This window comes from Phalacrocorax carbo, chromosome 4 (assembly GCF_963921805.1).
Source record: "Phalacrocorax carbo chromosome 4, bPhaCar2.1, whole genome shotgun sequence".
Classification (NCBI taxonomy): Eukaryota; Metazoa; Chordata; class Aves; order Suliformes; family Phalacrocoracidae; genus Phalacrocorax; species Phalacrocorax carbo.
In genome coordinates, this window is record NC_087516.1 from 37,181,381 (window position 1) to 37,194,603 (window position 13,223).

At 39.2% G+C, this 13,223-nt stretch overlaps 1 protein-coding gene across 2 annotated transcripts in view; it reads right to left on the reverse strand.

Moving 5' to 3' along the window:
- The window catches only part of WWC2 (WW and C2 domain containing 2), a 106,002-nt gene that overhangs the window by 51,946 nt on the left and 40,833 nt on the right, over positions 1–13,223 (reverse strand). For both annotated transcript variants that reach the window (XM_064449650.1, XM_064449649.1), the window contains exons 3-4: positions 1,290–1,493; positions 218–294 (exon numbers count right to left, since the gene is read on the reverse strand). In XM_064449650.1, the coding sequence (XP_064305720.1) occupies positions 218–294; positions 1,290–1,493 (281 nt within the window). The remainder of the gene's footprint in view (positions 1–217; positions 295–1,289; positions 1,494–13,223) is intronic.

Below are 13,223 nucleotides of genomic sequence, written 5' to 3' on the forward strand. Positions count from 1 at the left end.
CCGTATCTAATTAGAATATCTGTCAAAGTTTCCCCAAAATGAGTTACCTGAAAGTAAGAGAGACAGCTTTAAAAATTTGCTAAAAACCCCTGAATGGTATTTAATGAGAATATTAGGAAGTGCCCTGGTACTGAAGCAAGATACGTCTCCTAGTTCAAAGCTTTGGTTATTCTATAAGCACACAGAATACAAATAAATAAGAGTTAAGCACTCTCACCCTTAATCTTGTAGTGGAGATTTCAGCCTTCAGAATGTCAGGGTCATACTTTGTGCTTGATGAGGAGCCTGAGAACACTTTTTTAAAAAAAGACAAAAATGGACAAATATTTAAGTACTTTTAAATCATTAATTAGTCTCTTCCTCAATGAATCCACATTGAAGTAAAACTACATATGCAGAAAAACACACAATACTTTTAAAAAACACACCTTATTATAAAGTAGTCAGCATTGCAGGATGGCAATTAAAGAATGACCAAAATTTTGCCCTTTTTTCCCCTACCACTATTTGGTATCTCTCCTCTCCTCCCTTGCCTCTCCCAGCATTCTAAAGTAGCACCTTATTCTCCCTGGCTTTCTATCCCTTGCTTTCTGTTCCCATTCTTCTAGCTGAGCCCATTCTTCTAGCTCAGCCTCTTCCTGGAAGCTGTAATTTCTACAGAGATTTCTGGAGAGCAGAAGATTTAGAAGTGTCAGTGGTCTGCCACTCAATTCTTCCACAGCTATACATGTTACTTTTATCACACTATTTCTAAGAGAGATGTTTGCCAACAACAGGCCTCTGACAGCACTTCACTACATGCCAACTCCTTGCCCAACATCGGAACATGTAGCTCTACTGCACCTCTGACCACAGCACAGAGTCTGCAGAATTATTGCATGCTATTCTTATAAAGCAGCAACAAATCCCCTTCTTGGTCTACTGCAGACACCTGCCAACACAACAGGGTCATTCAGTATGCAGCCATGAAGTGCATGAGATCCCATTTACTTTGAACCTAGATTTGGCAGAATTTTGTTCTGACAAACTGCATGACAAAATAGATTTCAGAGCCAACTGCTCTAAACCACAGCTCAAAGGCATTCAATTCTATCAGAGAAGAGGGTTCTCTCCAGCAGAATGTCTTTATATTAAATAAAATTATTTTTAAAAAGTAGGGATGCTATGTCTAAAAAAAACCAGAGTACAAGGTGTTCATAGCAAACCTTGAAAACTCATCCTGAGGAGAAACAGGATGCCCTGCAAGGCACAGATCAAAGAAGTTACATTGTATTCTCTACTGTACTTACAGCTTGTATGAGAGCTTGATTTTTCTTTGTAGGCGTCATTCAACCGTACATACTCATCCAGTGCAAGTGCTAGCCTCTGTTCTTTCACCTGGTACAGTTCTTTCTGAGTACTGAGAGCATCCTGGGCTACCATAAGATAATCTTTTAACATTCTCTCTTGTTCTTGCCGCCATTGTTTCCTGGGATCTTCTATTTGTGTTGTTTCTTTATAGGAGAAAAAGAAAGGATTTGAAGAGACCTTTGCTGAAATCTGTTCACAATTAAATTGTTTCTTTGCCTGTAATCCACAGTTACGGGAGTATAAACCATAGCTTGTCTTTGGTTACTAAGCAGATGCTCAATTTTATTTAAGTTTTCCTTTGCCACAATAGTGTGTGTAAGAAACAGTATTTAAAGAATCAATCACAAAATTAGGAATTAGGGTACAATAGGTAAATGGTTACGTAGATAATTCCCACATCTTCAACCTTTAATTAATATCCTAAAACTCAAGAAAAAACCACCTTTTTTTGCATCAGAGTATTCTGAAATAATCGGATCAATAAAGTCTTTCAATGACATCTTAAAATTTAATGAATTTCTGAACAAAAATGTAGTCTTAGCTATTACATTTTTTCAAACACCCTCCTTCCCATTAATTTTTACAGCCATACGTTATTCATGTTTTATAGTGGTTATCTCTCTCCTTTCCCTCTACAAAACCAGTCTTATCTCCTCCCCTGTAACTGAACTAAGAGAACATTAACCCTCCAGATCATCTCACTTAACTCCACCCCTATCCCTGCTAGGCATCTGAATGAAGATACAACTTTCTTTTATGGTAAATAGACAGAGAGGGACGCCCTCAGAGGGCACTTGGCTCCATCAGAGACAGGTGCCCAAGATACATGGGACCAAACTGCCTTTCTGAGGTGTCTACTTTCTGCTGATGACCCAAGTAATATAAATGAGTAGGCTGGATAGGCCCTTTAATTCCTAAGGGCTTCAGGTCAACCATTTTAACTCCAGCAGCCACACAGAAGACAGACTTGCATAGATGTGTAGACAAGAGGATTAGACATAACATAGTGGTATATATTAAGAAAGTATGTGATGAGATCTATCTAAATTTAATAATAAAAAAAATCTTAAAACCTACAATTAAATATGCAAAGAGGAAGAGTCAAGGCTGCATGTTCAATCTTATCATTAATATTTCCTGCCTTAGCTCAGCACTTTTTGAAGCTGTACAATGAATATTCTTCCTTTAAAGCTGTACTAAGTACAGAAACATTCTTATAAGACATATCCATGAAAAGTTGGAAATCTAAATGCAAACATGCACCACACTGCATTTTCTTTGTAAGTTACATACTATAAATCTACATAGATCTACAGAGATAAAAAGTAACATTCCATACCAAAGTATTTAAGTGTAAGGTATTTACTTCAGAATTTTTCTGCAAGAAGGAGGAGGGAAGTTTATTCTCTGGGTTAGGTTTCTGCCACTTTAGTTCTTGGAACTGCTTTACTGTGAGAACGAATGCAAGAGGATGAAAAACAGGAGCATGGGGCTGAAGATATTGTGGGAAGAAAACCGCAGCAAAACCAACCTGATTCCTCTAAACTGTAGCTGAAGTGCACTCTTGGGGAGAAGGCACTGTTTCGACTCCATATATGAAAACAGATCTTGTAACAGCAAAAGCTGTTAAGGACAGGTTCTGTTTAATAGCAATTTCTCATGCTGACTAAATACCAGGTTTTCAAAGGCCTTTTTTGGTGTTAGTATCACATAAACCAAAACATTTGCAAATATAAAGAAGCATCCCATAAAGCTAACCCTGTGGAATCCTTAACTGACAATGTCTATGGAACTACTGATGCTTTTAAAAACAAATAATACAATAAATAAATACACACACCCCCATGCTAGTGACACACACACACACACACACCCACCCCATTTACAAACATAACAAGCTTTTGTATTTCTACTTGGGAAAAGTATTTCTTAGATGTACACAGTGGATGCAGAGAGTACAAATCATGTAAACCCAAGTATGGTCCATAAAAGATTAAAGCAAAGAAGCTTTATATCAGTTGGTTTTCCAATAATCCCAACAGAAACACTCTCTCCAAAAAAGTAACTATAGCTACGGGGACACACACGATATATATCAATGTTTATAGCCACCTGCTCTTTTCCACAAAGATATCAGGCACACAAAGAAGCAAATCGATACCTTTTCTCTCCTAAACGGTCAACACACGTCCCTATCTGTGGCCACTTATTGCTGTTGTGCTTTAACACACCTCCACATTCACAGTTATTTACACAAGATAAGAAGTGCTGGTTTCCAGAGCTGTCCTTTTTTGTGAAGCAGGATGAAGAGCATGAAGCAGGATTCTCATGGGTCAATGATCAAATAGGATAAATGCAGTTATGTTGGTTTTTTAGAAGAATGTAATGATGTGATTGTGTTTTAAGAGTGCAACCAGCAGCCACCAAATAATCTTACAAGATTGGAAGGTCTCATCTTCGAGCATGTTGTAGGTAATTGCCTTACAGGTTTTAAGTGAGGATTGCTCAACATGCAGCCCAAAGACCAAATGTAGCCTGCAGAGTCCTAAAACATGTCCTACAGATGCCCTGTCCTTGTGACTGCAAGAGAAGGACAAAGCTGATCAACAGCAGATTATTTTGTATTGCTGACAAAGACAATCAAACATTTTCTTTTTGCCTCTCCAAACTGCATGTGCAAAACAATGTTATGATTATGTGAGCCAACATCTTTTATACTGACAGTCAAAAACATGTTAAAGGTAACTCTGCATTTTAAAAATTGCACTCACTAACTTCAGCATACTGCAGGGTTTGGGTATTTGCCTGTGTAGGTACGCTGACTGGCCAAACTATACTCAGCCAATTCTATCTGCATGTATTTTATTCCAGAACTAATGCTCAGTTGGAAAAATACATAATCCTGGAAAAAGCAAAGCAGTACTTTTCACTCTATGTCTTCTTAAATATTATGAAGATATAGATATATAAACATGCACCTGAGTAGCAGCACCATATGTTTGTTCATCTATAATTTTCAGTTTTCTCAGTTTTAATCAATAGGTTTACCCCACGAGGAAAAAGATCGAAGATAGAACTAGGGATAATATTTCTGGTACTGTAGTCCTGCATTTTGAAGAGTATGTTCATTTGAGCACAAGCCAATAATTTTTTTTAAAAACTGAGTTCTCCTTTCAAAAAAAAAATATTTATAATTCTCAGAGTAAAGCCTCACAATGATAAGGATTTTTTTCCTTGGACGAGAATGTTTTAAGCACCTGCTGTTAAGGTCAAACTTGTATACACAAGAATATTTTGGGGATAGTTTCGTGCATGTACCTGTGGGAACTGCTTGCTGAACATTTCAAATGACATGTGAAGCCCTTCATGCTTAAATCAAAGAGTGAGATTTAAAACACAAGGAACATCCAAACATTCTCCTAGCCTTATTATTCAACAGCTGATATAAAATAAACTTGGGACACCTCATTCCTTTTTAGGGCAGATAAGTGTTTCCACTGGTGAGTGCAACAGGATGCCTTACAACCTTGTCTGCAGCAGATACAAGTCATACAGCAAACAGATTACTAGCTAGACAGATGGGGAGATGTTATTTCTGCTGGTCAGATGAGAAGCAAGCACTGGTTTGAACGCTAGACAGAGCTGTAGGGTTGTATCTGTTCTAGAAAACACTAACTGGACTTCAGTCATACACAGTGGAGAACAAACAAACCACCCCCCTGAGCATGACCTCTCCAACACCTTCTGCATCACCAGGTAGTTAAATTCAAGAGTTCAGCTGTTTCTTCTAGAGATAATGAAGAAGATATATCTTCTAGCCCTTCTATGCCACCCTTTTCTGTGGCACAAACTTAGATATGAATTAGAAGATCAATTTTATGGAGATTCCTTAAGAGTTGTACATCAGGCTCTATCAAGAGCGCTGCTTAGATTTAAAAAAACCCAAATCTTTATGCATCAACTTCCTCTGTCCAATCATAATGCAAAATAATGAACCATAGTAACAGAACGAGGAGGGTGGTGGTCACCTTCAATGCATGGAGGTTACTTGGTTTTAGCATCATTTGGCAAAGCCACTTGCAAATCAAAATTGCTCAATTCTTTTAAAAGATCTTGATTTAAAACAGATTAATTTAACTTTAAACAAATTCCTGTGAGTACATAGCCAATACATTAATAAAAATTATAAACAAGCAATTTATTTCCTACTATTTTTAAAGATCCGAGTGACTACTCACACTGGGGGGATATTCTGGGAGACAAAACACACTTGAGGTCTCGCTCAGTAGAACCACACAAGCGGCAGGACAGCACGCTCCACCCAAGGATGTTCCTGTGCACTGAAATGATCACAGCCCTGTAACGCAGAAGAGCAAGCTGCGCTGGCTTTAATCATACTGCTATTCATGAAATGCACTCTTCCTGGCTCGCTGTCAGCCAGGTTTGATGCACTTAAACTCAGCAAAGAATTTGCCCCAAAGAGTAATTCAAAACCAAAATGCCAGGACTGACTTTATGCCTTGAAAGTTTTGTTTACTCCTTTGCCTAAATCTTGTTTCAAGGGCAGCAATGTTATGCATGCTCTGTGTAATTATAAGATATACATTATACATAGGATACGGGCAATAGTCAGGCATGCCATTTTTTAAAGTGAGATATTTTCATATGCTATGTTCCTGTCTGCTATCAAGAAGCTCTGCCAAATTTTTACAGTCTACTTGAACAGAAGGAAACTATTACCTTATCAGCAGTAGATCATATTTCCCTAAAATACATGAAATTAAAATCCCACTAGAAAATCCCACAGGGAAGAGAATGGCTCCCTGACGCCCTACTGCTAGACATGAGAGAATCTGATGTTTTACTACAGGATTAACAATATGTGGAAGTAATAGTTTTCCAACATCTCCCTTTGCCAAACAAAATAAAAGCGTCAACTGGCTCTAGAATGACCCACACATAAGCTGTCTTCAGACAGACACGTTGCATTTAGGCAACACAAAGAACAAGTACTCTCAAGGGGTCCCACTAAAAAAATGCTGGAGATGCTGGATTGCTACTTGATAAGGACACATACATAGCAAGAGGAGACAAAATCATGGCATTATACTTTTCATCCTGAAGAGAGAACTCTCATCTGTTTAAAGACATGCCCATGTTATTCCAGTTTGTAAACATAGCAGAATCACCACCACCTCAGAAGAGAGGCTATTCCAAGGGAAACTAGTTGACCTTGCTAGAAATGAGGACCAGAGATCTAGGATCTGTATGGAAGGGAGCTGAGGTAGGGGTTGCTTGCCACAGCTGGAGCTGTTGTAATAGCCCTCCTTTTTGGCAGCAATGGTTTCCACCATGTCACTTCAACCCATACTCCCATATTCACGTTCTCATTTGCACAGTCTCTGGTGCTCACTCAACCTACTACAAAGCCTATGCAATGCAGTAAACTCACCCAAATACTCACTGGCTCCAGAAGATAATGTGAAGGCAGATACATCATGTTTTGGCAGGTTAGGCGAGTTGGGCCATGTTACCAATGGTCTGATGAGCCAGTATAAAGAAGGAAGAACCACCCAGCTGGGGAAGGAACTATACATATATTTTTTTTTTTTGGCAGCAGCTAGCCTACTTATGGATCTATTAATCCATTAGATTCTTAAGTATGGATCTACTCATCAATACCATGCACCTTAGCCCTCATATTCCAACTTATAGGAAACATTCCAGACCTGAAGCCCAGAACTATAAGACAAGACAGGAGGTGGCAAAAATGCAGTCACTGAACCCTGAAAAGAGGGTGGTTCTGACTGACACAGAAGCGTGCCACACGCAGGCAGCTGTGCTCTGGGCTGTACCATGTCACCACTCAGGTAGATACCCTGTGTCAAGGTGGCAATTGCTCTGCCTGAAACAGTAAGTTATGAAAGGATAATTTCATTACACCTGACATGTCTGGTTATCTTGCCTAGTAATTGCAAGACTACTACCTCCAACCAAAGAGAACCCCACCTTCAAGAGAGTAATACAGGCCTCAAAACCCCCAAACCCAATAGCTGACTATGTTTGGGATCCCTCACCACCAGTGCTTCTCCTGAACCCTAGAAGCTAAAGAAGTGCTCAAGCTAAATCCAGATTGGGGCTGTTAAAAAACCAATGCCTTTGCTGTGGTAGGATTACATCCCACTCCACAGAGTTGGTTTGAGAAGGAGGGGATACTTGGTAGGCAGCCTATTGCGTGTTGATGGCAAGCCCCTGGAAAAGGGCTGCAGGCAAGCCAAACTGGGGCCAGCCGCAGCAAAGGAGAACCAAGATTTCAATGGTATCTCGCACAAAAATGTCTCAAGACAGCACAAACAAAATCAACAACCCGTTGACATATAACACCAGAAGAAAAACGGTGTTTGATATCAACCATCACAGGCTAACATGAGTTAGCTTAGCAGTGGGTGGGGAAAGCAATTTTATCAACAACATTACATAACCACTATGGATATGTTTATTTTACAAGTATATCCCACATTTCTTGATAAACAAACTGGCTTTCAAACCTCCAGTACTTTTGCCTGCAATCAGACAAAAATACACTTAGAAAAAAAGGAGTGCAAATATTTCATTGTACTTCAACTGGCATAACAAGTATTGCAGGCAACCCAGGTGCAAGACTTAATGAACAGCAAAGTAGCAAATATACTAGCACTAGTTTCAGAGAGAATAACCAAGTGTTAATAGACTGGCTTAAGTAATGCACTTTATTGTTTACATACTAGAGGCTTTCCAAATACTTTTTTTCTTATCCTATTTTCCCCTGCTTTTAAAAATACTTACAATTCAAACCCAAGCAGTAAGAAACGCAATTCATATCCAAAAATCTGAGGAAAAATTCACGAACAAATATTGTATCATTTCACACTGATGTATTTGTCCAATAGGTACATAAAAATAAAGAATAGCACATTACAGGGACAGCAGTTTCAATAAGACCATGCAGCCCAACAAAGATGACATATGCAGGGTCTTAAAAATGATCTAAAACATTGCTGGATACTCGAAGAAAATCACATTCTCCCACATAATAAGATGGAATATGGGTTCTAAAGAGAGACATGAAGGAAAATTAGGTTATTCAGAGCATGCTCTGAACCGAGCTCTCTACAGTTTGTTTCCTGCCATGGAACTCGCACACAAAAAAGTCTCCTCTCTCCCAGACACCTTCTTCACTTTTCCATAGAATAATTCTGTGCTTGAATTTGAGTAATGAGATAAAATGAGAACGTTTTCCAGCTATACCGTGCAAGCATGAACACATTTCCAAGAGATATTTATGAAGAAATACTGAACATGTTATCCTTATGGCACATTAGTTTCCTCTAGATATTGGGTAGCATATGCTTATATATCTCAGAGTCAAACACGGTAGAAACTCTGAGCATTTTGCTCTGTATTATCCAGTAAGTAGGTAATGTTCTACTGCTATGGCTACCAGAACAAAGACATAAGAAAAACATGCAAGTGTGATCTTTACAGAGAATCAGTGGCTAAAATCATCTTTAATCCAGAGCCTTCACTGTTCGAGCCCTCCTGTAGCCAGCATGCACTAGGTTACTCTAATCCCTTCCTATAGCCAGGGGGCAGTGAAGATACCTATGAAGAAGATTCAAGATATACTGCACTTGGGTTTTCACCATGTGTGTTTGCTGACAGTAAAGAGTCTTCACAATTGTTTCCCAAATGCTTGCATGTCACTACTTGCTTAGATGATGGTGATGGGTTGTGGGAACAAGCAGTGCAGATCTATGATCACAATACACCAACTGACTCCCTCAAGCTAATGGTAATTGCGGACTCATGGTGGGATTTTCAGATTTCTTCCTTGTCTGAAAATACAGTCTGGCACACTTTCAAGGATGGAGATGTACTAGAGTCCCAGGCTGCAGCAGAGAGGAGTCAGTCTACACACAAAAATCCCTGTGTTAGACAAACCAGTTGCACAGGCATAAATTGGCATGAAAGCCTTTAAGATTACAACAAGAAATAGAATACCTGTAGTTAAAATATTGTGTTATAAGTGTCAAACAGTGTAGGCAAATAGCTAGGCTTTGAAATTTTATGAAGGAATGAACCCAAGCAGGGGAAATAGAGACCTCCAATGAATTCTATTCTTGAGCTAAGCAGACACAAATCCCTCTAACCTCTATGCTTCCTGATGTTTTAGCATCACTCTGACTCAATTTACTTTTTCTTTGTGGAAGAAACAGTAGTGGAAAGCAGCCTCTGGGAAAGGTGCACTCGTGCTTCTGAAATGGACAATTAAAACTCAGTAGGGAGGAGCTGCAGAAGCAGAGAAGGTAGATGTCCAACTCCATTTTGAAGGAAAGTGCTGGGGGTGGAGAGCACAGAGAAAAATCATTGTATTGAATACAAAGTACAGAGTGGCTGGAAGAAAGTGATGTGATGGTCTGAAATACTATTCTGCTAGGAATAGCTACTCCTTCCCATCCTTATCTATTAAATACTGTCATTCAGTTCCTTTCTGTTACCTTTGCCACTAAACATTACTAACAGCAGAGCACGTGTTTTATAGGTTAACTAGATCAATGCAATGAAGAAAACAACCACTTGCCTGGTTATTCCTGAGCCTGAAAATTAGAACTGGAAGTAATGGAGATATTCCTAAATAACTTATGTAGGGTGCCGAAAGTAAGGCAGAACTTGTCCCATCCCAGGATTCCCTCACACTATTCATGATCAAGCCAGAAGTAGTTGTCCCTTCTTGCTCCCATTACCTCCACAGCTGTTCACCTACACACATCCCATGCAACGATCCAGATCGGAAAACCTGAGCGGCTGCGGGAAGGACAAGGAGGTGGGGAACAACAACTCTCACACCTCAGGAAGCAGAGCGCTTCCCCATTGTGTTTACTATGTATCCTCACACTGGCACAATGTGGGAGCAGGAACCACAGCAACCAATGACTGCTACTTCAGCTGCCACCACCTCTCGAGAAGTGCACTTGGAAATCACAGCCTCAGAGTCAAAACTGCTTCCTGGCAAGCCTGTACAAGGCATGGAACAGATGAAAGTTCAAGGGTGTCATTTCAAAATACCTTTAATCAGAGTTACCATGAAAAGCAGCTGTCCCTCTTCCACCTGACTGTTCATTCATATCCCCAGGTCACCTTCCCTCTCTTGCTTGCATAAATAGGGGTGTGGAAAGGAGAACAAATAGCAACTTTTTTTCCCATACCAGATTAGTTTCAACTCGAATCAGCTCCCTGATCTGACACTATCTGGCCATGAAAGTGTTCTTACCAGTATAAGCAAAAACATTGCAGGGACAGAACAAAAGGCCAGAGGTAGCTAAAGCATGCACAATTCTTTCAGAAATTACATCAGCTTAAAAGTGTTTGCAAATCCAAGCTCTTAGAGCATAAATGTTTGCATCTCAGACACTTAACCTGATGTTGAAAACCCTGCAGAAGAACTGGAAAAATGTGAAAGTGATAACTGTGCCTGTAGGTATATGAAACAAAGTGGAGTAGTAGGTTTGTGTTATTCTTGGAATTGCCTTGAGTTACTAACTCTGTTATTTAGCAAATTTAGTAAATGTTAGCAAATTAGACAGCTGAAGCAGATGAATACACAAGTACATCTATGCAATAATGATTATAAGAGCAAACAGCATAAACTAAAATCTTTGGATTCTCCCAAACCACAGTAAGAAGGATCCTGCAAGAAATGAACTCCTCAGCCCCTGACCACCAAGTAATATCCCTTCAGTCATCCCTTTAACAAAGGGTGCTACTGAACCACAGGGTAAGCATTTAAGTTCTTATGGTATTAGCTACCCACATCATATGCATGTTCTGCCTTGCCAGATGGCCTGTAATCTGGTCTCCCTTGAAGCTGAAAGCCTCACATTAAAAATCCTAATTGGGGTAATATATTCATGAGGTAATGACCTCAGTCAGTATTTCTCAAAGTGGGTTACATCATCGAAAAGGATCATGAGAAAGCTCTAAGGCAATCAGCAAGTGCTAGGAAAAAAACCTCATGTTTAAAAAAAACTCAAAAATATACAAAATTATAGAAAGTGTGTGATGATAATAAAACCAAATTATACTAAAACATATTGACACCAAAAGAAAGTTCCTCAAGTCTGAGGGAGTGTTTTACAATTGCAGACTGCTCACGCCAACTCTTAACCCTCTGTGGAGGAGAAATTGAGCTTCCACCAGCAGTTCAGTGAAGCAGGTTTTTCTCAGGTTTGTGTGGGAGAAGGGAAGGTAAAGGACTAAGATAAGACAGATAGGGAAAATACTAAAATATATATTGATTTATATAATTCTTGAAGAATTTAACCTTTCATTATAGAAATTTGGTAGAATTTTTAGAACTTTGCAAGCTCCAGTCTAGTACTGCTTTCCTGAAATCAGTGGGAGTTTTGCCAATATACACCTTCTAGAGGAGCAGAATAAGTCCCACACTGAACATTAATGGAAATTCCACCCTTAACATTTTCAAACTTCAGTTTTTAACAGAAAAGGAGGGAACAACCATGAGTAAGACCATCCGAATTTACAGTCTGTTGTGCTAAGTTCTAGCCTGCTGCTCATTGTTTATTGGGTTGATTTGAGAAATCTAACAGGATTGGCCAGTTCTACTACAACAGCTCCAAGTCCTGTGGACAATGTTAAACTTCACAGTTGTATCAAATGTAGCTTTGTACAAAGGCACAGAGTAGGAACAATACTACAAAAAAGAAAACAAAAAGAGGACAGATAACAGAGAAGCTCTTCAGAATAATTAATTATGGGCTGCAAGAGGGGAGAATCAACAGGCCTTCCCTCAAACATTCTGCTGAAATACATCCAGCCAGAAGGCACTGACATGAAACGTACTTAGTTACCTCTCCCCACTTAATACATGGGAGCAGATTTCTTCCCAAGGCACTATCCTTCAAGCTGCCGTTTACAGCTCCTGAAATACCACTTTATCCAACCTGTTTTTCAGGCATCTATCCATTTGGTCCTCCTCCTAGCAGCGGGTGCAGTTTTTCTTTGTCCAGTAAAAGAGAGAATTAACAAAATTAGAATCCATAGAGGTGAAAGAGTAAAGGAGTCTTCCTTGTTCTAACATAATCCCTGTCCTGACAGAGAATTTTAACAGTTCAAATCCAGAAAGCATAATTAACACATCTGAATTATTACACTGCTAATAAAGCAGTAAATAGGCAGAAAAATTGCTTTCTAGAAATGTTCTTCCCCCCCAGTTATTAGCGAACCCCATACTAGAGATTTCAATAGCATCAAAATAAGACGTGCACCCCAGTTGTATGAAGTAGAAGTTATAATCTCCACATTTGGTGTGTCAGACAAATGACCTGCTTATAAGACACTTAGGCAGTTTACCTCCTGGCAACTCAAGAGTACTGTCATCAAAACACTGTGCAAAATACAGTGTACAAAACTAAAATACACCACTTTACAAAATAAGAAGTTTCACTGAAATTGCTACAAAGCAACACATACATTACTATAACAGAAACACTGGATGGAAACCACTTCAAGTACACCAAACTACACCACTTTGTCATCCATCATATGCATTAACATAATGCAAAGAAACCTAGCTAAGCATATTTATTTGTCCTGGCTACAGAACGACACATGTACGGATGGATATACACAACTATTCTCTATTAAGTGAAGCCTTAAAGTTTGCAGTATATTAACAATTGTCAAGAGAATTCCAAGCAATGCTGTCCAAACCTCAACATTTTACATGTGCATGAAGAACTTCAACCAACGAACAGCTTATAATATGCAGGAATTCACATTCAGTGCACAGAAATAGCATTTAAACACATGGAAAA